This window comes from Microcaecilia unicolor, chromosome 13, assembly GCF_901765095.1.
Source record: "Microcaecilia unicolor chromosome 13, aMicUni1.1, whole genome shotgun sequence".
Lineage (NCBI taxonomy): Eukaryota > Metazoa > Chordata > Amphibia > Gymnophiona > Siphonopidae > Microcaecilia > Microcaecilia unicolor.
Genome location: NC_044043.1, coordinates 56,020,755 through 56,045,571, shown reverse-complemented (window position 1 = coordinate 56,045,571; position 24,817 = coordinate 56,020,755). Strand labels below are relative to the sequence as shown.

At 44.9% G+C, this 24,817-nt stretch overlaps 1 protein-coding gene across 2 annotated transcripts in view; it reads left to right on the top strand.

Moving 5' to 3' along the window:
- Window positions 1–24,817, top strand: part of ABR (ABR activator of RhoGEF and GTPase) — a 279,174-nt gene that overhangs the window by 44,833 nt on the left and 209,524 nt on the right. The window contains exon 1 of one of the 2 annotated variants that reach the window (XM_030186115.1): window positions 21,164–21,226. The exons of the other annotated variant lie outside the window; for it this stretch is intronic. Coding sequence (XP_030041975.1) covers window positions 21,166–21,226 — 61 coding nt within the window. The 5' untranslated portion in view covers window positions 21,164–21,165. Of the gene's footprint in view, window positions 1–21,163; window positions 21,227–24,817 lie in introns of those variants that run through there. 2 annotated transcript variants of the gene reach the window in all.

Here is a 24,817-nt window from a genome sequence, read left to right as displayed (position 1 = left end):
TGTATTTTACATGCATTGCCTGTCACCTATTATTTCTCTGTGATTACTCTGTGACCTCTGATGTGAATTACTTAGAGAGGTCACACAGCTATGCAACTTCCTGTGGGGGTTAGATGCAGCAGATGCAGCACATGGAGCAGTGTTGCCAGGTGGGCGGTTTTACCGCCCAATTGGGCGGTTTTCCGCGACCCGCCGCGGGAAATTTTTGCCCGCGGCGGGTTGCGGTTTTTTGGGCTGGTTTTTGTGCTTCGGGCGGTTTTTTCGGCCGCGGGGGGGCGGGGTTAGTGACGTTTTTGGGTGGGGTTAATGACGTTTTGGGCGGGGTTAGTGACGTGGGAGGCGGGGCCGATGACGTGGGAGGCGGGGCCGATGACGGGGAGGCGGGGCCGATGACGGGGAGGCGGGGCCGATGACGTGAGAGGCGGGGCCGATGACGGGGAGGCGGGACCGGTGACGTGGGAGGCGGGGCCGGTGACGGCGGGGGCGGGGTTGTTGACGGCGGGGGCGGGGGTGATGACGCGGGGGTGGGGGTGTCAGGGGCGGGGTTTGTGTTTGGGCGGTTTTTGGGCTGTTTTTTGGGCTCCAGTGGGCTGGAAAAAAATTTTCCACCTGGCAACCCTGACATGGAGCACATGGAGCTCATGATCTCTCCTAACCTGAGAGGATCTATGGTGGTGTGAGCATCCATTACCATCTAAGCACATGGAAGGAGCTGATAATACAAATGTATAGTAATATGTATATATAAGCCTGTCTGATTATAATCTAACTACAAACTGTGAGTAAACAGATGTTTTGTTACTTCAACTTTAAAGTGACTCAGCAGTGAATTATTCAGGGGTGAATGAGAGAGAGATGAAGAAAGAAATTAACATTTCTAAAGCTGAAGCTGTGTGTACTAAAATCTGCTAATTATTTACTACAAATAATCCAACAAAAGGGTTATGGGCCCAGGGTCAGGAATTGAAAAAGAAGAGAAATATTACCAGGCAGAAAAAAAGGCCACATTTTTCTCTTAAGTTTTAAAGGAAAGATTCAGTCTGTCTCTCTCTCCCCCCCACACAGCAGACAGAAGGCTAAGAAAATGGCTGAGGGAAGAAATTCACCATTGTTCTATTCTCTCAAGGTGCCTAAATTAACTGAGTTTAATTATCGGCAGTGGGAATTAAGATTCATATGTCTCCTTCGAGCAAAAAGATTAAATATATGCTTAGATCAAGACAGAACAGCTGAAAATATGGCTGAATGGGACAATGCAAACTATTATGTGAAGTGCATGCTTTTGGAAGCTCTCTCAGAGAAACAAGCCATATTAGTGGAGGGAAAAGATACACCAAAGGACATTTTATATAAACTGAGAACTATGTATGCAACTACATATGCAAAGCAGCAACCAATTTGGCTAGCAGAGTTGAATGAAACCAAATTAAGGGATAAAAGTAAATGTAATGATCACATTATGCATCTTATGTCTTCATTTCAAAAGCTAGAACTTTCTGGAATTCCCATGTGTGATGCATTGAAAAGAGCATTTCTTTTTACCTCACTATCAAAAAAGTTTGATGTTTTTAGGTCTGTAAATGAGGCCATTGAAGGGCAATCTTTTGAACAGGCAACATCAAAACTAAGGCAGGAATGCATAATAAATGATTCTGAGGAGATGTGTTCTCAAAGCAAGTCAGAGAGAAATGAAACAAATTTCTTGGCAAAGAACAGAGGAAGGCGGAGCTATGGGAAAACTCCACCCAAGGGCAAGCTGATTTGCTACTCATGTGGAAAGGAGGGACATGTATCTAAATGGTGTAAGGAAACACAAAACACTCCCTCTAGCTCACCTAAGCCAATGGAACTAAAGAATTTTCAAACCAGGAAATGTATGAAGGACAAAGATAAACACAAGGGCTTTCTAATGGCAGAAAAATCTTTGACTATGGTAAATAATAATTCAAATGAAAGTACTTGGATTTTGGATTCGGGGAGCACATGCCATTTAACCAATTGTAAGGATTTCTTTCAGGAAATGTGTCCAGAGGAAGGTATTCTTAAAACTGCAAACGCAGGGACTGCTAAGATCCAAGCAAAAGGTATTGGATTCTTAAAATGCAAAGTGTCTAATGAAGTTAAAGAAATTCCTGTAAGTGATGTCTTGTATATTCCCCAAGCAGTTTGCAATATGCTTAGTGTATCTACATTAGATAAGAAGGGATTTGTGATTCATTTTGAAAACAGTAAGTGCACAATCTCTAAAAATGATGAAGTGTATGCTGAAGCTTTTATGCATAATGATGTTTATAAGCTGAACATTTCAGGTGAAGCCTCACATATGGCGCAAGTAAGGAAGAATGATGGTAAATGTAGTCTGGAAATCTGGCACCGCCGCCTGGGACATCGTGATTCTAAGGTGATCCAGGATCTTAACAGTGGGCAACTAGCCACTGACATTCAGATAAGTGCAGATGCTGGTAAAATGGAGAAATGCATAGACTGTGTTACTCAAAAAGGTGTGAGACCCTCATTTCCTGCATACACAGGAAATAGGAGTAATAAAGTGCTGGACTTAATACACAGTGACTTATGTGGACCGTTTAATATCCCATCATTGGGAAATAACAGATTTGTGCTGATATTCTTGGATGATTTCTCTAGATACTGTGTGGCCTATTTGCTGAAAGAGAAAAGTCAAGTCACAGACATGCTGAAGAAATACGTAGCCATGGTGAGCAATAAATTTGAAAGAAAACCAAAGGTTCTTCAGACCGACAATGGTGGTGAGTTCACTTCACAAAGCATGCGCACATTTCTAGAACAAGAAGGCATTCAGCATATCACAACAGTAGCTTATACACCAGAGCAAAATTCTGTTGCAGAGAGAAAATTTAGGTCACTTGTGGAAATGACCAGATGTATGCTGTCAGATAGCAATCTCCCTAAAAGACTATGGGGGGAAGCCATCCTCACAGCAGTGTACCTACAAAACAGAATGCCAACTAAAGGCGCTGAGCGCACACCACATGAGACATGGCATGGTAGGAAGCCAAACCTGTCACACATAAGAACATTTGGAAGTACAGCATATGCTCATGTACCAAAGCAAAGAAGGCATAAGCTGGATTCCACAACAGAAAGGGGCATTTTAGTTGGCTATGCTCCAGGACACAAAGGATATAGAATTTTGAATCTGAAAACTGGCATTGTTGGCATAAGACATGTTACATATTTTGATGAAAACAAAAGGGTTGATAAAGGCTGGATTATCCCAGATGAGCCTTATCATCCAGAATATGAAACTAGAACCATAATAGACATGCCAGTGTATATAAATGCCATACCAAGGCAGATGTCTGAAAGCAACTCATCTGTATCTAACGAGGAACAGACAGAGGAAACAGACACAGAAAGGATCATTGAAGAAGACAGTACAGTTGGAGAAGGGGAATCAATTGGAGAAGAACTCTCAGATATAGAGGATGCAGAAAGGTCAGACCAACCTGTTGTCAGACGCTCATCCAGGGAAAACAAAGGTGTTCCACCCCCAAGACTGTCTTACCTAACAAAGTCAGCAGAAGCTCAAGAGCCCTTAACATGGGATGAGATTGAGAAAATGTCAGCAGAAGAAGCTGCTGAATGGCATAAAGCTGCACAAGAAGAAATTGATGCATTGGATAAAAATAATACTTGGATTCTTACAAAATTACCTCCTGGCAAGAAAGCTATAGGATGCAAATGGGTATTCAAGTTAAAAAGGAATGCACAAGGAAAAGTGGAAAGGTATAAAGCCAGATTAGTGGCAAAGGGATATCTTCAAAAATATGGAGAAGATTTTGATGAAGTGTTTGCACCTGTAGTGAAACACACGACAATAAGAACACTTCTGAGCATTGCAGTCTCAAAAGGCATGCAAGTCAAACACATTGATGTGAAAACAGCGTTTCTTCATGAAGAAATAACTGAAGACTTGTACATGGAACAGCCAACAGGTTTCATAAATACAAAACAAAGACAGCTAGTGTGTAAATTAAACAAAGGTCTTTATGGATTAAAGCAAAGTGCAGAATGTTGGAATGAAAAATTGCATGAAATATTGACAAATTTAGGATTTAAGCAAGGTGAAGCAGATAAATGTTTGTACACTAGGTGCACAAATGGACAATATGCATACATTTTAGCTTTTGTTGATGATCTGCTCATTGCAAGCAAAAGTGAGCAAGAGTACAAGGACATTGTAAAGTGTTTAAACCACAATGTTGAGATAAAAGAACTGGGTAATGTGTCATACTATCTTGGTATAGAAATTGAGAAACAAAATGATGGTTCTTATCTTCTAAGCCAGAAGCAGAAAATAAATGAGCTTATTGAAAGTTTAGGTATGCAAGATGCCCAAGTTGTAAGCACTCCCATGATAACTGATTTTCTGAAGGATGAAACAGTAAGAGAACCTTTACCAGATAACATCCAATATAGATCAGCCATAGGTAAGCTTTTATATCTAGCTACCACATACAGGGCTGATATAGCAAATGCAGTAGGAATTTTGAGCAGAAGGGTCAGCTCACCTACCAAATCAGATTGGACTGCAGTTAAAAGGATGGTAAGGTATTTAAAGGGTACCATTGATTGTAAATTAAAGATTTCAGCCAATAGTAATCCAAAACTAATATGTTACTGTGATTCAGATTGGGCAGGGGATCATTCTGATTATAAATCCACAAGTGGATATGTGTTTATGTATGGAAATGTACACATTTCATGGGCCAGTCATAAACAAAGTATTGTGAGTTTGTCTTCTACAGAAGCTGAATACGTGGCCGTATCGGAAGCGTGCAGAGAACTGATGTGGATTGAAAAACTTATGCTGGATTTTGGAATAGCAGAAAAGAGACCAATCCAGATAATGGAAGATAATCAGAGCTGCATCCGACTGTCACAGAATGACAAGGTTCAGTCACGTACCAAGCACATCGCAACGAAATACCACAACGTGCGAGAGTTGGCGAAAGAAGGGGTCATCAGTCTACACTATTGTCACACCAGTGAGATGACAGCTGACATCATGACCAAACCGTTACCCAGAGAACATTTTGTGAATCTGCGTATAAAGCTTGGACTTTGTATGAATAAATAATTGCATGACAGTTATGCATGAGAAGGGGTTTGTTGGAATGTAATTGTATTTTACATGCATTGCCTGTCACCTATTATTTCTCTGTGATTACTCTGTGACCTCTGATGTGAATTACTTAGAGAGGTCACACAGCTATGCAACTTCCTGTGGGGGTTAGATGCAGCAGATGCAGCACATGGAGCACATGGAGCTCATGATCTCTCCTAACCTGAGAGGATCTATGGTGGTGTGAGCATCCATTACCATCTAAGCACATGGAAGGAGCTGATAATACAAATGTATAGTAATATGTATATATAAGCCTGTCTGATTATAATCTAACTACAAACTGTGAGTAAACAGATGTTTTGTTACTTCAACTTTAAAGTGACTCAGCAGTGAATTATTCAGGGGTGAATGAGAGAGAGATGAAGAAAGAAATTAACATTTCTAAAGCTGAAGCTGTGTGTACTAAAATCTGCTAATTATTTACTACAAATAATCCAACATTCTGGACACCTGGTAGCAGTACTGCCTGTTTTCCATCAGGTGGCGCTCAGTCACCCATAGATGTCAGGCAGGGAGTGTAAAGGAAACCAGCCAAATAGGAGATAGAGAGAGAGAGAAAGAAAAAAATAATATCACAAGACATCTACTGTGCTCTTAAGATTTCACATTTAACCTGCATAAGGATTTGTGTTGCATTTTCTCAGATACTAAGTATAAAGTTATATGGTTACTATTAGGGCTGTACCAATGAGCCTCAAATACATTATTCATATTTGGGTGAATAGTGATTTAAATTCAAATACAAATAATCTGTGGCTGTACTGTATTAATTCCTACTGAAATAAACACTTGATCTCTGATTTCACTTTGCTTCTTTTATTATTTGTTATGTTAAAGCTCAATGCCTATTATTCCTATTCGGCTGAATAATATTTTTCATTGTTCGTATTCAGCCAAATAGTAAAATATGCTGTTTGGTACAGCTCTAATTACTATGTTAGTCCACTTGGATAGGTAGAATAGAGGTGGAAAAACCTAATATGAATCTGACTACCCTAGGAGAGCTATACTCCCTAGAGGCGTTAGCTAAATCAAAACATTCAGATTAAAGCAAAAGGGGATGTAGATATCAAAAAGCCCCAGGTGAATTTTGTTTTTCAGGAAGAGGATAGCTGTGGGCAGCATAGTTCTAAGCAGCTCACTTCTGTAAACATTCAGTGTACCTCAGTTCTTCCGTACAGTAACTCTAAAGGTGAAGAGGATCTAAAGGTGAAGAAACAATGCGACAAGGCGACTGCTGTGGCCAGAAGGATGCTAGGCTGCATATAGAGGGATATAACCAGCAGACGAAAGGAGGCGTTGATGCCCCTCTTGGTGAGGCCCCACTTGGAGTATTGTGTTCAATTTTGAAGGCCGTATCTTGCTAAAGATGTAAAAAGACTAGAAACGGTGCAAAGAAAAGCTACAAAAATGGTATAGGATTTGCGTTGCAAACATTACAAGAGACTTGCCAACCTGAACATGTATACCTTGAAGGAAAGGAGAAACAGGGGTGACATGATACAGACATTCAGATATTTGAAAGGTGTTAATCCGCAAACAAACCTTTTTCGGAGATGGGAAAGCGGTAGAACTAGAGGACATGAATTGAGGTTGAAGGGGGGCAGACTCAGCAGTAATGTCAGGAAGTATTTTTTCACGGAGAGGATGGTGCAAATGTGGAATGCCCTCCCACGGGAGGTGGTGGAGATGAAAACGGTAACGGAATTCAAACATGCGTGGGATAAACACAAAGGAATCCTGGTTAGAAGGAATGGATCCACGGAATCTTAGTGGAGATTAGGTGGCGACGCCAGTAATTGGGAAGCATAGCCAGTGCTGGGCGGATTTCTACGGTCTGCGCCCTGATCGTGACTGAATAGATAGGGATGGGCTGGAGTGTAAATTTTAAGGGGTTTTGACGTTAGGTTCAGAACTTAGTACAAGAACAGTGCTGGGCAGACTTCTATGGTCTGTACCCTGAGAATGGCAAGGACAAATCAAACTCGGGTATAAAGTATCACATACCATGTAAAATGAGTTTATCTTGTTGGGCAGACTGGATGGACCGTACAGGTCTTTATCTGCCGTCATTTACTATGTTACTATTTTAAACCTCCCCACTTCCGGCCTCCCTCACACCTGTGCCACTGTGTCTAAATTCTGATATGCTACATCCTCATCTTACATTTTTATGCCAGTCTTTAGAAAGAAAATAAGCACAATTTACTCTGGATACAAGCAGCGAGGCATGAGTCCATGCGCTTTTATAGTTTAAATTATATGTGCTTATGAGCCCTCCATCCATTCTACCAGCAATAGCAGAGGTGAACTTTGAACCTGTGTTTCAAGCCGTAAAACACCGAATGCTCTGTTCCTGCCTCCATCTCATATAGAGGCTTATTTTCAAAATACATAGACTTACAAGGTTACATAGGTTACTACTGTGTAACTTTGTAATTCAGCGTTCTTTGAAAATGAGAACCATAATGTGTCTGCCAAACAATACCCAGGGATTCTTTTCTGTTACTTGAAGCTGGGGCTTGTTATTCAGGAGGCCCCCTGGTGCTGGTTTTCAGCATTGCAGAGAAGCCTATCATTAAATTATAACTCTTATTCAACATAGAAACAGCCTAGACTCTGATAATAAAGTACTTGATAAAGCCAAACCATGCAATAAACAACTCATAAGTATTGATTGGTTAAATATATAGAACATCAGTCATTCAAGGTAGAGGTCTATAGAACACCGCATGGAAATTTAGGTTTATTCTATAAAGTATGCCTAAATTAAGACATACTTTATAAGTGAATTTCATTTCAGTGTCGAATCTTTAGGCGTGATATATAGAATGTAGTCCAATATATGCAATGATGGTTCCAAGTCCAGTATTCACTAATTTTTATGGTTTATGATTACACTGGTGACCTGAACACATTTCACAATATTTCTTTATATCTTATAGTTTGAGTGAAAGATACATATATAATAATTTTTTGATTTTCTTCAGTTTATATTTTGTATATTCATAGTCGTATGAGATGCTGTAGTAATCTGAGTAGTATATAGGTTAAGCATCTAACTTTATTTAGCTCCCTGTTTATTTGTTGAGTCTCTCACCAGTGCCATTATCTTGACTTAAGTCTATCCTTGTTTAGCCAGCACTCCTGAACTGAATTGGATTACTAATAAATCTATTAATAACGAATCAATACATTGAGCAATTGGCAGGGAGAGATAGAGATTAAGTGTGTGTATATCATATCACATTCAAAGCAGATCTCTATGGGGAGAGAGGTAGTATCATAAAGTTGATATTAGCAAATAAGTGGTGTGGAATACATCTGTTCTGGGCTTCTAAGATGGTATTTTTTTTTAAACAGCATCCATACTTGATTTAAACTGCAGAGCAACATGTTATTTCCATCAGTGCCATTAGGTACCTGCTGGCTGTTTCTTTGGTTTATGCTTCAGTAGGATTTCTCTGCATGAATGATGTCATCTCCTGATTAAAACTGGCATACTATGTGAGATCTCTCCCCGGAGGAGAAGTGTCTCTTGGGTTTGGAGAAACCAGAACAAAACAGAGAGACAGGTCACAGCATTTGAAGGAGAGAAGAGATACAGAAGATGTGAGAGTCCTGTGGAGATACCCTGGGAGAGATAAAGATGCAAAGCTCTTTAGAGAATGCCAGATAGAAAGCCTTTGAGAAGCACTGGCTGTAGCACTGGGAGCAGAAACCCTGCATTCAAAGTGGAACCAGGTTTCAGCCCTACTAGTGCCATCATTTACTATGTGATAGAGCAACAATCTCCTGCCCATGTACACTCATGAGGCAGGTACAGTGTAAAAATGAGGTTCATAACGGTGTCAGGATGGCCGAGTGGTCTAAGGCGCCAGACTCAAAGAAGAAAATGAGGTTAATTTTAAATGGTACTAAGCTATATAAATACACAGCTATTTGCATCAAATCATAATAGCTGAAGGGATAGGTGTAATGATCAGAGTTGGAAGCAAGTAAAGACCCTTGTGAAGGGGGGGTGGGTGGGGGAGTGAACTGACTGCCCCAGGTTCCATACCTCTGCAAGCTCTGGCAGTGCCCCCTGCTGGACTGCCTGTGGCAAAGTCCTTATTGTAACATAGTAACACAGCAAATGACGGCAGATAAAGACTTGTATGGTCCATCCAGTCTGCCCAACAAGATAAACTCATTATATATGTGCTGCTACTGCTCTCTTCCCCTCCCAATGGCAGGAGGAAACTGCCTTTATGTGCCTCTGCTTCCTTCTTTACTGGCTCAAACTCCACCAGGACTCAAACATCATAGTAAAACCAGCAAAGGAGAGGCAGGTACTGATAAGAAGCAGTACTCCTGCTGCTGGTGGGAGGGACAGGGCAAAGGATTATTTTTGAGGGGGGAGGTAGGGAGAAGACACCCCAGGTGGGTTGAGTTGCCCCAGGATGAATAGGCAAATCCCTGTTTTGGGACTGCTTTAGTGCTTAATTTCTCCTGTGACACAGTGAAGACAATTGCTCTGACAATGAATTTCCCTTGAGACTATGGGTGCTTTGCAAAGATTGTTAATCTTCTCTGGGAAGGGGTACAGTAGACCAGCACTGGGAGCATTAAAGAATGGGACATGCAGGGTGGAAGTCTGATCTAGGCACAGTCCAGGGGTGGCCAGTATGTAGTGCATCATGTTGTGAGATGATCAGGACTTGAAATTTATAACATTTTATATACCATCTGTATGAACAAGCCATTCAAAATTGTTTACAAAGCAAATAAAAGCACAAAAAGAAACAGAGTGTAGAAAATAAAAAAAAAACTGTCATACAAGATTACCACAAGCTTGTGCATATAACCAGATTTTTAATTCCCTTTTAATAGGACATTAGTGAGTTCTGTTTTCTCTTATTCAATTGACAATTGATTCCAGGGTTCTGGACCCATCACTCTGAAGATCCGCCTCCACTTCTTCCCCTTTAAATGTGAGGTTTTTAGCCAATTCCACCTGCACCTGAGATCAGAGAACTTGCAGTGCTTGTCAGCTTAGGACCTGTCCTGCAGGGCTTGGACCCAGAGTTTGTTTGGTCTTGGTTCATGTTACTGAGGCTGCTAATCCCTGTTTAGGAAAGTTCTGTAGGAGACTGCCAGCTCCTTCTTTCCACACCTGTACAGAGAGATGAGGAAGGAAATGTAGTACTGTGGGAAGGGAGTCTTGTTCACTCACCTTTCCCAGAAAAGGTAGTGTAACACAATTATACGATTTTGAGCAGTGACTGTATACACAACACATGCTGGTAAGCAGTGTGTACCTTGCAGGAAATGTCAGGCACAGAGAACAAGGCAGTGACCTATTCAGGGTGAAAATTACCCCTCTACTGGCTGTGGGAGGATTGTTGGGATTTTGCAGTGTGAAGTAAATTTATGAGACAGATACTACAGCATTTAGGAGTCCTGATACCTGCCAATAGGAGCAAGGGTGTCCATTTTTAAATCGTGAGGAAGTTAGACAAGAAGCCTCTCCATTGAATGACATATAAAGGAATCTCAACTTACTTTTCTGACCTATATTTGTTGATTTCTTTTTTGATCTGCCCTCCCCTGATTCAGTCTATTGCTGACATCTGGATCTACCTTCCTCTGCCTGAGGAAGGAACATTCATATAACCAAGGCCTGTGCAAGGGTTTCATGCTGCCCAAGTAGACCTTCAGCCTTGTGCCTCCCCTCATTAACTTTCAGGGCCTTAAGCCCCCACCCCTCCCCAGGGTTTGATGCATTAAACAATCATGAAGGCATAATAACTTGCCATATTGGGTCAAACCGGTTTCCAGCAGTGGCTAATCCAGGTCACAAGCACCTGTTATGATTGCAGAAATAGATTCCATGCAGCTTATCTATCTCCAAATCTGTTTTAATAAGAGTTTATGGACTTTTCTTCCAGGAACTCGTCCAAACCTTTTTAAAACTCAGCTAACTGCTTTTACCGCATCCTCATGCAATGAATTCTAAAACTTAACTATGCATTGGGTAAAAAAAAAATATTTTCTCCAGGGAAATTACCACAAAATGCTTTTAATACATTTTGCAGTAAGCCTTTTCTTGCTTGTTAATTGCTCATTGGGCTTAATGTCATTTAGTAAAAAGGCCCTCTATTTATTCTATTTAATAATACACCTTGTTAAAACAAAAACAAAAAAAAGTTACTGTAAGTGTGGTACAAATCCACTGAAAGAAAAAAAAAACATCAAAAGAGAAAAAAATAAATAAAAGAACCCTTACCACATCTCACGCCAGGTAAAACCCCTAAATACAACACTAAGGACTCCTTTTACAAAGCTGCACATGTGTCCTGCAGCAGAAAAAAACGACTGTGGAAATGCACTAAGGCATCCTATGGTAATTTAGCAATCTGCACGTGCATACCATGTGCTAAAAAATACATTTTATTTTACTTTGGGGGAGGGGGTGTCTGGGGTAATCAGCACAGCTATATTGCCATGCACCAATGGCATAACTACGGGTGGGCACAGGCCCACCCATTCTTGGCTCAGGCCCACCCAGTGGTGGCAATACCTCTCTTTCCTCTGCGGTCCCCCAGAATCTGCCCTTCTGTCTCTGAACACCGTCCCTCCCCAGCACCTGCAGCGATTCATTGTTGCTGCTTGTGTCGGCCCTGTAGGCTTCCATCTGCCACGTCCTGCACTCACTGATGCCATTGCCTGTTTCCTGTCTGACAGGATATGGCAGATGGAAGCCTGTGGGGCCAGTGCAGGCAGAAAAAATGAATCTCTGCAGGCGCTGGGGATGCCTGTAAGGTACACCGGGGAGGGGTTCAGAGACAGAAGGGCGGATGCCAGTCACCGCAGAGGAGAGATGTTGGATGTGAGGTAGGTGAAAAAAAATCTGAATTTTTAAATATCTCGGGGAAGATGAGGTGGGGGTGCGTGGAAGGGCCCATCCAAGTTAACTCTGGGTCCATCCAAAATACTAGGTCTGGCTAAGCACAGGATTAGTGCATGAGCCCTTACTGCCTACAAAAGAGGTGTCAGTAAGGGCTCATGCACTATTTTTTGATAATAGCCACACGCTCATGGCAGTATTAGCACGTGGCTATTCATTTGGAGGAGTGGCCTAGTGGTTAGGGTGGTGGACTTTGGTCCTGGGGAACTGAGTTTGATTCACGGCACAGGCAGCTCCTTGTGACTCTGGGCAAGTCACTTAACCCTCCATTGCCTGCCGCATTGAGCCTGCCATGAGTGGGAAAAGCGCGGGGTACAAATATAACAAAAAAAAATGGAAAACAATCAGCCATTTTCTGGCTGCGTTAGAAATGACCTTAGTGCACAGGAAAGACCCGCGTAACAGCGTGCTAAGGCCACTTTCTACCACAACTTTGAAAAAGGAGCTGTAAGTAAAGTTAATGGTAGTAAAATCAGAGAAAAAAAATCACACATCTAAACCCACCAATCCTGCCCCACTTTTAACCTCTATACCACAGCAATCGATATAATTCCTCATATAACAAAATAAGGACCTCTTTTACAAAGCCGTGTACGGATTCCCAGTACGGCAAATGAGAGAATGCCCATTCATTTCCTGTGGGCTTCCTCTCATTTTCCACATGGGAATCAGTAGCTAAGCTTTGTAAAAGAAGCCCTAACGTAATTCAACAAGCAGGATTTAAACTTTTTCTGAACTTTCATGCAATCAGCCTCCAATCAAATATATAGATGCAAAGAATTCTGTACTTGAAGTGCAAAATAAAAAAAAATACCCTTACCGAGTACACTGCAGCGTATCACCCCCAACACCATCACTTCCAGAACAGTACTGTTAAAATGCAGAATTTGACATCCTTGTCTTATATACAGTATATACTTATTTTTTGTATTACATTTGTACCCCACACTTTCCCACTCATGGCAGGCTCAATGCGGCAATGGAGGGTTAAGTGACTTGCCCAGATCACAAGGAGCTGCCTGTGCCTGCAGTGGGAATCGAACCCAGTTCCCCAGAACCAAAGTCCACCACTCTAACCACTAGGCCACTCCTCCACTAGCAACATTCCATGTAGAAGCCTGCCCTTGCAGCCGCGCAGGCTTCTGTTTCTGTGAGTCTGACGTCCTGGGTATGTGAAGGATGTCAGACTCACAGAAACAGAAGCCTGCGCGGCTGTGTTGCCGATCTGCAAGGGCAGGCTTCTACACGGAATGTTGCTAGTGGAATAGCAACATTAACATTCCATGTAGAATCTCCAGTAGTATCTATTTTATTTTTGTTACATTTGTACCCTGCACTTTCCCACTCATGGCAGGCTAAATGCAGCTTACATGGGGCAATGGAGGGTTAAGTGACTTGCCCAGAGTCACAAGGAGCTGCCTGTGCCTGAAGTGGGAATCAAACTCAGTTCCTCAGGACCAAAGTCCACCACCTTAACCACTAGGCCACTCCTCCACTATACATGATGGGGATAATGTTATAAAGCATTTTATGCATGCAAAGCATGTTTTACAGCAGAAAATAGTGCAGCGATATATATATACAATTCAAATTTCTCTGGAGTCCTGCAGAGCTTGACTGTGTCCCCTCACCATTGAAAATGTGATAGTGAAACAGCACCACCCATTGGCAGGACTGAGTAGGTGTAGGACTCCCGCTCCACTTAGAGGGAACACTGGGGCCCACTAGACTACCAGGGAAATCTTCTGAACTGAAGGGGGTGGAGTCAGTTTGAGTCAGGTCATTGGGGAGGGGGGTTGATGCAGGCATCCAGGGCAGGGTGGTCGGGTTGGGAGAGAGAGAGGGGGTGCTGGTAGACACCCACTCCTCTTAACTAACCCTTCTACCTTGCCCTGGTCCCTGGTGTTATTTTTCCTGCACAAATTGCATGGTCAAAGCTTTTTTTTTTTTTCATGCCAAGGGATAGCGAAAGCACTGCATTTGCATGCAATTGCAGTAAGGGTTTCTGTGCGAGTTAACACCGGCACTAAAACCCTTTCTGCATTTCTATCCCATGGTAAAACTGAGTAAAAGGCAATGTGAACAGAAGAACAGGAACCCTCACAGTCTCACAAACAAGCCAAACACAGGGCTGCTGAGAGATGGGGCATGGTTGCAAAATTCCCCTGTGCCCGGCCTCCAAAAGGGGCCCGGTGCCCATCCGGCGGTAGCATGGCTGTCCTGCTCCTGTGCGCCACAGAGCAGAGTTATTGCGCTATTGCGTTAACTCTGCTCTGCCAGCCACAGGTCCTTCCTGCCGTGTCCTGCCTCCTGTGTGAAGTACTTCCTGTTTGGATGTGACAGGAAGAAAGACCTGTGCAGTGCAGCAGAGCAGGAGAGGAGACAAGTAAGCAGGCCCGGAGTGGCGTGTGTGTGTGTGGGCCCAAAGGGGGGTGGGCACGGAGGAGTGTTTGCCTCATGCCTGGCTTTGTCTCCTGTCAGCCTTGCAAACACAGCAAGGGTGACGAAAACACTGGATGTTGTAAATAAAGCTTCCATATATTGGACATCGTCTGCTTTTCAGTTTTTTTTGTCACCCTTGTTGTGTTTGGCTTAAAACTGAGTAAAACCCACTGTAACCATGCGGAAAGCTATCTGTATCGACCCCTTAGTTTCTTCATTACTGCAGAAGTGCTCCACCAGATTAGATTTTACCTTTCTGTTTTCTCGTTTGGACAATTTCATCTATTTGGGAATTTCCAAAACTTTTTTCTTCAGATTTACAACTCCTACAAAATAGGACAGCCAAGACTATTTTATTTAACTAAGTCCAAATTTGATAGAGTAACACCATTATTAAAAACACTACACCGGTTGCTCATAGAGGTGTGGACTGAATTTAAATTTTTGTATTTAGCCTTCAAATATTATTTGTATGGAAATGACCTGTTTTACATGACTACAGTGCTAAAAATGAGATCTGCTTTAGTTTCAAATCTTCTTTGATCTACATGGAATTCTTTGCCTTTTCACATTCAATGTGACATTAATTACATGCGATTTCGTAAATTGGTAAAACCTTGGTTGTTTGCAGAGTATTTTCATAATGCTTAGCTGATGAGTTTGTTAAACAGATTTTATTGTATGCCAATTTTAAACAGGTTAGAGCTACAAGTTAGAGGCAGTATACAAAATTTCATGCTGTGTTCTATTCTTTCAAATGCTTTTTAACTCTTGGAGCTGGGACCAATTCGCCCGTGCACACCATACCCCCCCCCCCCCAATACCCTTAAACTCCTCTTTTCCAAAACCCACATTACCCCAACAAGACAATTCTCTCACATGTCAAATAACTCAATAACACACTTATTGGGAATAACAGTAGGCCGCAGCTTAGTTTATTAAACAACCTTTTAACATTGCAGCATCCTTCATAATAGATAACACCCCTCAGCTACAGCTATATCATGTAGGAATATCCAGAACCCCCACCGCTGTTCACCATGTCAACAAAGCAGCCAATCTGCTTCCAGTCCATCGCTGTCAATCTCCTTCCAGCTCCACCTTGCCAGCAAGAATCTTGCTGCAGGTGTGGGCCTCCACACCCGTGAACCAGGTCTTCCGACCCTTCAATTAATAACCTGGCTCATCCCCTCAATGAGCCACCAGCCCTGTAGCTCGGGTTTTCCGCCTCTGCGACAACCTAAAGCCAACAGCCTGCCACCACAAACCAGGTCAATGAAAGGAAACCCAACAACTCTAGCCAACATCCTAGAGGGTGGGTGGGAGGGAAGCTGCCTCCGAAGAGCAGGAATGCCCTGAGCCTCGGACTGCTTGCATGAGCTGAAATGCGACCTACCTCACTCTTGTGCCTGCCCAACTCCCCCCCCCCCCCCCCCCCCCCGTCAAGGTCACAGGTATCTGTCAGTGTTCAAAAGTGACCAGTTGCTTATGCCCGGAACCTGTCGGCACCACCCCGCCCTGGCAAGTTGACCCAGCCCACAGTTAATATGGCCCGTTGAGACAGGTTCTCGGGCTTGTCTTTTATGTTTCACAAAATGGTTCTTTGAAAAGTACAGAATTTCAACTCAGACTGAGGTGATTGTGAAGGATATTCTAAACAAGTGAAAGGGTGCATGAAGACCTGGTAGGTCCCAGCAGACAATATTCTGGCTACTATATCTGTCTGAGAGATTTACACTCCTCTCCAATACCCAAAGCTGAAATGTATCTCAATTTCACACCCATGTCCTCATCTTCCCTGGCTCCGAACAGGGCATTGAGCCAGGAATTGTTAACAGGATGCTGTTAGTGAGAGATTTCAGTCTTGGCACCTACTGTACTGAACACTTCACACAGTGCTTGGAATAACTAGGTGTACAAAGAATGTAGCGGGCTGACAGGAGCCGGGGGGGGGGGGGGGGGGGGAGTGCAGAGAAGGTACAGTACTGAGAAAAGCAAAGTGTGCAGGGCACAACAGCAGAGTTGCCTTTTGAACACTCCTAGTAGGGTGCTAAAATAAAGCTAAAGTTAGCAGATTAGTGAGCTCAGCCTTCAGCTGCATCATAAGCAAAATGGCTTTATCCTATCAGCCGCACCTTAGATGTGATGCTTCATCTTGCTTCCCACCTCCATGAGGCCTCAGTCAGCGAAGAAGGAACGTTTGGCCTGTTCACCCCCAGCCCCTAACTAGAAACCTGTGCTACTAGAGTGTCTATGAGCAGTGCCCAAAGGATTCACATTAGTGCTGGGTGTCACTGTGAGCGAATGCATCCTAGGAGCCAGTGAAGTAAAGTATGGGAAGCTCAGCGCCAGTGACATAGCATGGGGGGCTCGGCCCCCCAAAAAAAATCCCCAGACCCCCACCAGCAGAAAAATTCTTCCTCATTGTTCAGAAACTCCCCAACACTCGTAGTCAGTGGCATTTTCCATTGGGTACCACAGCATCAGCCACCCTCCCTCCATATACTCGGATTTGACAGTTGTGCAAAAACTGGGCATACGTGAAGGGGGCTGGTGCAGTGGCAGCCCAAGAAAAGAGCCGCTGACTGCCAGCATTGAGTTTCTGGCCACTGAAGGACAGGGGCGTAGCCAGAATTTGGCGGGAGGGGGGTCCAGAGCCCGAGGTGAGGGGGCACATTTTGGCCCCCCCCCCCGCCACCTTTGCCCCCACCAGTTCTGCCACCCCTCCCCCTATATTTTTTATTTTTGTTACATTTGTACCCTGTGCTTTCCCACTCATGGCAGGCTCAATGCAGCTTACATATTATATTCAGGTACTTATTTGTACCTGCGGCAATGAAGGGTTAAGTGACTTGCCCAGAGTCACAAGGTGCTGCCTGTGCCTGCAGTGGGAATCGAACCCAGTTCCCCAGGACCAAAAGTCCACCACTCTAACCACTCCTCCACTAGCAACATTCCATGTACAGCCGCGCAGGCTTCTGTTTCTGTGAGTCTGACGTACGTGCAGGACGTCAGACTCATAGAAACAGAAGCCTGCACGGCTGCAAGGGCAGGCTTCTATATGGAATGTTGCTAGTGGAATCTCCAATAGTAGCAACATTCCATGTAGAATCTGAAATAGGGAAAGGGAACTGGGACTTGACATGCTGCCTTTCTGTAAGGTTTACATAGTATATACAGGTACTTATTTGTACCTGGGCAATGGAGGGTTAAGTGACTTGCCCAGAGTCACAAGGAGCTGTCTGTGCCTGAAGTGGGAATCAAACTCAGTTCCTCAGGACCAAAGTCCACCACCCTAACCACTAGGCCACTCTTCCACTCCTCCGCCAGCTGGAGTCCCCTTCAGTGCCGGTCTCCGAGTCTGGCACGTTCGCTGATCTGGATTCTGTTTCTGTGTGTGCAGGACGTCAGGACTCACAGAAACAGAATCCAGATCAGCAGCGCACCAGGCTCGGAGACTGGCGCTGAAGAGGACTTCGGCTGGCGGGGGTTGGGGACCCCTACCAGCAAAGGTACCTGACGGCGGGGAGGGTAGGCAGGCAGTGGCAGGAGGGGGGGTGGAATGTGGTGGGGGAGGGGCGAGGTGAAAGCAGGGGGGCCAGGGCTAAATCTGGGGGGGGCCCATGCCCCCGTGGCCCCACCTAGCTATGCCCCTGCTGAAGGAGGACCTCTTCAGCTAGCAACACCCACCAGCTCGGGTATTTAAAGTTTGAGTTGGGGGTCACAGGGGACAGAGAGCCGGGGGGGGGGGCAAAATTGAAGGTCTAGCTATGCCACTGCTTTGCACACAGTTTTCTGCACTACTTCTGCTGCCTTGTGCTGAAAAGTGTTTTGCACAGGAGCAAACATTTACACTGACATCAGTGCACAGTTTGTTTAAATGAAATCCCATGGTAATGCAGAAGACACGAAGGCTGAGCACAGGGTTTCCTAATGCCGAGGAGGAGTACAAAGCTCATTCTTCTATGGCTGGCATTAATATTTATTATATTCTTAACAAGCAGTTTACTTATTATATACAGGTACTTTCTCTGTCCCTAGTGGGCTCACAATCTGTTTTTGTACCAGGGGCAATGGAGAGTTAAGTGACTTGCCCGGGGTCACGAGGAGCCGTAGCTGGAATACGAATTCCATGTCTGTTTCTTATTCCGTCTGGGAGCATGAAGGACCCCAAGTTTTTTCTTAATTTGTTAAAGTGCATGGACAAAAAAAGGGGCAGGGGATGAGGAGCTGAGGGGAGGTGCCACAGCTATGAATAATAATGCATGTTTAGGTGCAGAATAGCATTGGAGTGGAGGAGTGGCCTAGTGGTTAGAGTGGTGGACTTTGGTCCTGGGGAACTGGGTTCGATTCCCACTGCAGGCACAGGCAGCTCCTTGTGACTCTGGGCAAGTCACTTAACCCTCCATTGCCCCAGGTACAAATAAGTACCTGAACATAATATGTAAGCTGCATTGAGCCTGCCATGAGTGGGAAAGCACAGGGTACAAATGTAATTAAAAAAAAATTCCAGCATATGTACATGTGTGTGTGCATGCAACTCCTATTACCAATAGAGTTTTTTCAAATACCAACAATAATAGTGATGTACAGGATAGCATTCCATGTGGCAGCATGGCACACGGCTGGCTGCAAGACCTCACACACATGCACAACTTGCAGGTGGAAAGTCAAAGAACTTTTATTTATGTACAAACAAGGAGAATAATCAGCCGGCCCTGTTTTCTCACAGACTTCCAAAAGTCTCCCAAACACAGCCCAAAATCGAGTAGCCTGCCCCTACACTCTTCAATATGCAAGAACTCCCTTTATTGCTGGCACCCTGGGCCAGAGCCTCACCTGGTCCAATAGTTAAGCCAGTCCTGTGAGTCAAGGTCTGGAGACCTGGCCATGGGGCATGGTGGGTCCATGCCAGCGCAACAAGCCCTGTGCATATATGGGTATGGATTTTGCTATAGATTGGGGGTGGGGTGGATTTGTACTTGCTACAATCACTTCCCTTCAGCCTTCTGTTCTGCTCTATGAAAGAAACATCAGGTAAAAGGGACTTCAACATGTTCAAACCCATTTTTATTTCTATACGTGACTGCTGCCTTCAGGGGATTCTGACTGTAGGGTTCCCAATTGTATTTTGGAGTATTTGTTAAACCAGAACACCCTCTGCATATTCATAGAATCTTTTGGAATTCAAATGAAGTGGCTGTTAAGCTTAGGCCTCAGACTGGGGTGGACCACTGGAGCTTTGACCCCACAGCATCAGCAACAAGAAAGCTTGGGGGCAGGACACCGACTTGTTTGACCCAGCCAAAAAGATGTTTCATTGCCCTTGTGTTTATATACAGGCCTATTACAAGTAACGCTGCAAAAGGTGTGCCTTATCCACATCAGCTGGACCAGCAAAGGTTAAATCAACTGCATATTCCATCCTTGTAAAAGTCCAGAAATCCTTACTAAGCAGAATAAGCTGGGCTCTCAGAGAAGGTCCTGGCAGAACAGTGTAATGTGTGGGAAAGTCTTGCACTGCACCTGTTCTAGGCTAGACTTGGGGGGGGGGGGGGGAGGGGAAGGCTTGGGACGCTGTTGCTAGTAACGTGAGCTTCTCGGAGGTTAATGTTTTTGTCCAACAGCGTGTCAGGCTGTCATGGGAGACGGTGTGCCAGCTCTCCATAGTAGGCACAGGGCCAACACTGAGAAATGGAAAGGCAGGGTGACGAAGGAGAATTAAGCGAGCAGTTCTGGCCCAGACAAGAGGAAAACCTCCCCATCCCCACCCAGGCGCAACCTTCTGTACTGCAGCAGAGACCTACCTCTCTCCGTCCTGCCAGCTGTAGCCCTGCACCGTGTGCTGACCTATGCCAGCTTGCTCAGGAGTGGAAGTTGCAAATGCACGACCGGCTCGTTGCCTCTGCTTATTTGGGGGGACTCACTGGCTGAGGGATGTGGAATCTTTTTGACCTTAGAAAAAACGGTTCCAGACACTGCAGTTTGCAGCTCGCACCGCCTGGAAACGATGCCCATTCGCCCCCTAATTCTGTGCCCAGTGTCGGTTCCATGCAACGCCCACCCGTGGCTGTTGTGTGTATATTTCCTCGCTTTGTTTATTTGCACACACACGGCTATAAAATGTTCGAACCCCTCTAGGGAAGATCTGCCAGCAGCAGCCCCGAGGCAGGGGGCCTCTGAGCCCCTCAGGGCATACAGCAGTGCCGCTCATCACACATTCGCAGCTGCTTTGCTGGGTGCCCGGATCCCCCCTCCCTCTCGGCACACAGAGCCAGGCGGAGGGGCACAAAGCAGCTGTGAGCCGCGATCCCCCCTCCCCCTCCCCCTCCCTTCGCTGCGCTCATTCTGCTGCCGCGTCCCACACCTGCCCGGGGACGGGGCAGTGAGATCCGATCGCCTTCTCTACTGCAGCTCCAAGCCGAGCCCAGACTCGCTCGTTAAACTCCGGCCTCACGGTCTGGGGATCGCTCTGGCAGTCTAGAGCTGCGCCGCCAGGACACCGGATTCGGGACCCCCTCTCCAGGGTCCCAGCGCCGGGCCCTGCTGGGATCCCTGGCTGGAACCGGGTCTGGAGATCTAGCTTGCAGCGGGCCGAGCGGACATGGAGCCTCTGAGCCACCCTGGGCTGCCCCGACTCTCCTGGATTGACACGCTGTACAGCAGTAGGTGCCTTTTGCTTTCCCCTCTTTAGTATTTCCTGTTTCCTAGCTCGGCGCAGGGAGAAGCCCTTTCCTCTAGAAGAGATGCTTCTCTTAGGCTTAAGAGTTGTTCTGGTCTTGCGGAAATTGGGCTCCTGCTGTGGACCTGATCTAGGATTTAAGCCGAGCTCTAGATGCCAGCTCTGGGGGTGGGTGCAGCTCACCCCCAACATTGAGCGAGCTCTTTCACTCACTGTATCCGAGGAGAGGGTAAGAGCACCCCTGACGCTTAATGGATCGGATCCCAATTCTTTGGTCCTTAGCATTAGGGGGACGGCTAACATTACAGACATAATTCGTGGTGATTGATAATAATTTGTCTGCCTTTGGAAGGAAAGAGTAGTAGAAATCAGACCCCAAGAGGACGATGTACAAATGAGTTATGGCAGTGTCTGCTGGCTTAATTCATACCTGTTGTGTAATAAGGACATTGACCACCTTCTTATGGTGTGCGATTAAGCATTTTTCCTATATATCCCTATGCTGCTGCTCGTTTTATTTAACTCGCAAGTCTGAATTGCTTCCTTGCACCTGCCAGCAATAGAGCCCGATGCGAACAGCTGTTAACGGGGCGAGTTTTCTTGTCGTGAAGTCGTGCAGCAGGTGTAAGATACTGTGACAGCTCACGTACCTGCCGACTGCAGCTCAGTGCTTCTAGCTAATGGCTGAACGATCTGCTTCTTACAGAAGCTGCAGGGAGGATTACATTATATTCAAAAAAGCTGCTGAAAAATGTCATCTTTGGCGGCCTGAGCTGACCTGGCTGGCTGCTGTGAAGGCAATGTGTCAAGGCAGAGTGTTAGGACAGTGGCATCGTGGGCTTGTGCTTGGGGACCAGGGAGCACTTGGCTTGCAGAGGCTAGCGCTGCCGAATTTGGGAGCGGAGCGATAGCCCCAGAGGCTGGCAGTGCGCCTGGGGAGAAGGATGGGACCGAACTGCAGCCTGTCCTCTGTCCTCAAGGACAGAGAGCTTAGAGCAAATATAATCTGCTAAATTAAAGACAGAGGTGAAGGGATGTACCTGGCAGGGGAACTCTAGCACCTGATATGTGAGTAGGGGGCTGAGGGGGGTTGGAGAAACAGTGAATGGGTAGCTGTTTATTTATGTACAAATATTTATAGACTGCCTTCCAAGTCCAGCAAGGGTTGCCCAAAGCAGTTCCTAGCCATTAAACATTAATGCAGACATATTCAGTCTGCAGTAAATAATGTGTAAATGGCAGGACTAAAAGGGATGGTGTTAGGGTTACCCTACACCCCTTCCCGTGCACTCCGCTCCATGGATAAATCCTTCTTATCTGTTCCCTTCTCCACTACTGCCAACTCCAGACTTCGCGCCTTCTATCTCGCTGCACCCTACGCCTGGAATAAACTTCCTGAGCCCCTACGTCTTGCCCCATCCTTGGCCACCTTTAAATCTAGACTGAAAACCCACCTCTTTAACATTGCTTTTGACTCGTAACCACTTGTAACCACTCGCCTCCACCTACCCTCCTCTCTTCCTTCCCGTTCACATTAATTGATCTGATTTGCTTACTTTATTTATTTTTTGTCTATTAGATTGTAAGCTCTTTGAGCAGGGACTGTCTTTCTTCTATGTTTGTACAGCGCTGCGTATGCCTTGTAGCGCTATAGAAATGCTAAATAGTAGTAGTAGTAGTAGTACTACCCAGGGGCTTGCAGGGGTAGCCCCTATCCCTGCTTGAAATCTTATTTTGGTTATGGGATTAGATTTTGCTCACTGTAGGATCCCTCGTGTGCTTCACTTGAGGCAGAAATCTTGTCAGGTTTCATGAATTTGCCTTCACTACCTCACTCAAAGCTGTCTCTGGTTTCTTCTTCTGAAAAGAAGTCATGGCCATCAGGCATAGGAGCCAACTTTTCAAAATGATTGGGGGTGCTAAGCCTAATGGAATTAACCCCTACCTGGACACATACAAGGAATTTTCTCAATTTTGGGGGTGCTTAAGCACCCACAGCACTCACAGAGTCGGCTCCTATGCCATCAGGGTTCCTTTGGAAGTTAGAGATCAGATAACTTGTGTCAGTCTGTGAAACTGGCAGGGAAGGGCTGGGAACAGGCCGTCTACCCAGTGACCCAGTTCCTGGAAGGAGACTTCAGAGCGATGTTGACTTTTCACACCCTGAGATCTCTAGGCCTGTCCCACCGATCCAACGTAAATCCCCACATAACCAATGATCGTACTGAACAATTTACAATCTTCATTCCCTTCGACCCCATGACGCCTGATTCACACCTACCTCATTTGACCACAACATAACCTTGTATGTCTTATCAACCGAATTGGCAAATGCCTTTATGGTACTATGTAAGCCACATTGAGCCTGCAAATAGGTGGGAAAATGTGGGGTACAAATGTAACAAATAAATAAATAGTGTACATTTTAAAATCACTTTTTTATTTAAATTGGACTCATCATAGGGGCCACAGTATTCCATCTGACAGAGCAATTGGAGGGAGACTTTTTGCCAGTGTTGCTTTGAGCTCACATCTCTAGTGCGTTTTACCCACTGAAATCAATTCTGCAGGTCATGTAATGCTTCAGGGTAGGGTTATCAGAAATATAGGACTGACCCAAAATCTTCTCTCCTGGAATTCCACAGCTTGGCTTCTCTGCCCAAAGTTACACCAATCCAGGGGTGTCAAACTGCAGTGGTAGGGGGCAGAGACACTGCAAGGGTATTGGTGCCTGAGGCAAACTTTCAGCCTTGCACCTCCACATTGACTTTTAGGCCCCTTGCCTCCCCCCCCCCCAAAAAAAAAGCATGATCACCCTAACACTACCCCTAGAATAAAACGGCCAAAAAGGGTCATTTGAAAATTGCCCACTCTTCCTGCTGGTAAAAGTACTCCAAGTAACATCTCTAGACTGAAACATTTGGGGTGATAGGGGAGAAAGCTAGGTATTGGGGAGGGAGGCAAGTACATAAGTACATAAGTATTGCCATACTGGGAAAGACCAAAGGTCCATCAAGCCCAGCATCCTGTTTCCAACAGTGGCCAATCCAGGTCACAAATGCCTGATAAGATCCTAAAAAAGTACAAAACATGTTATACTGCTTATCCCAAGAATAGTGGATTTTCCCCATTTAATAATGGTTTATGGACTCTTTACTTTAGGAAGATGTCCAATCCTTTTTTAAACTCTGCTAAGCTAACCACCTTTACCACATTGTCTGGCAACGAATTCCAGAGTTTAATTACAGGTTGAGTGAAGAAACATTTCTCCGATTCGTTTTAAATTTACTACATTGTAGCTTCATCGCATGCCCCCTTGTCCTAGTATTTTTGGAAAGCGTAAACAGATGCTTCACATCTACCCGTTCAACTCCACTCATTATTTTATAGACCTCTATCATATCTCCCCTCAGCCGCCTTTTCTCCAAGCTGAAGAGCCCTAGCCGCTTTAGCCTTTCCTCATAGGAAAGTCGTCCAATCCTCTTTATCATTTTCGTCGCCCTTCTCGGCACCTTTTCTAATTCCACTCTATCTTTTTTGAGATGCGGCGACCAGAATTAAACGCAATATTTGA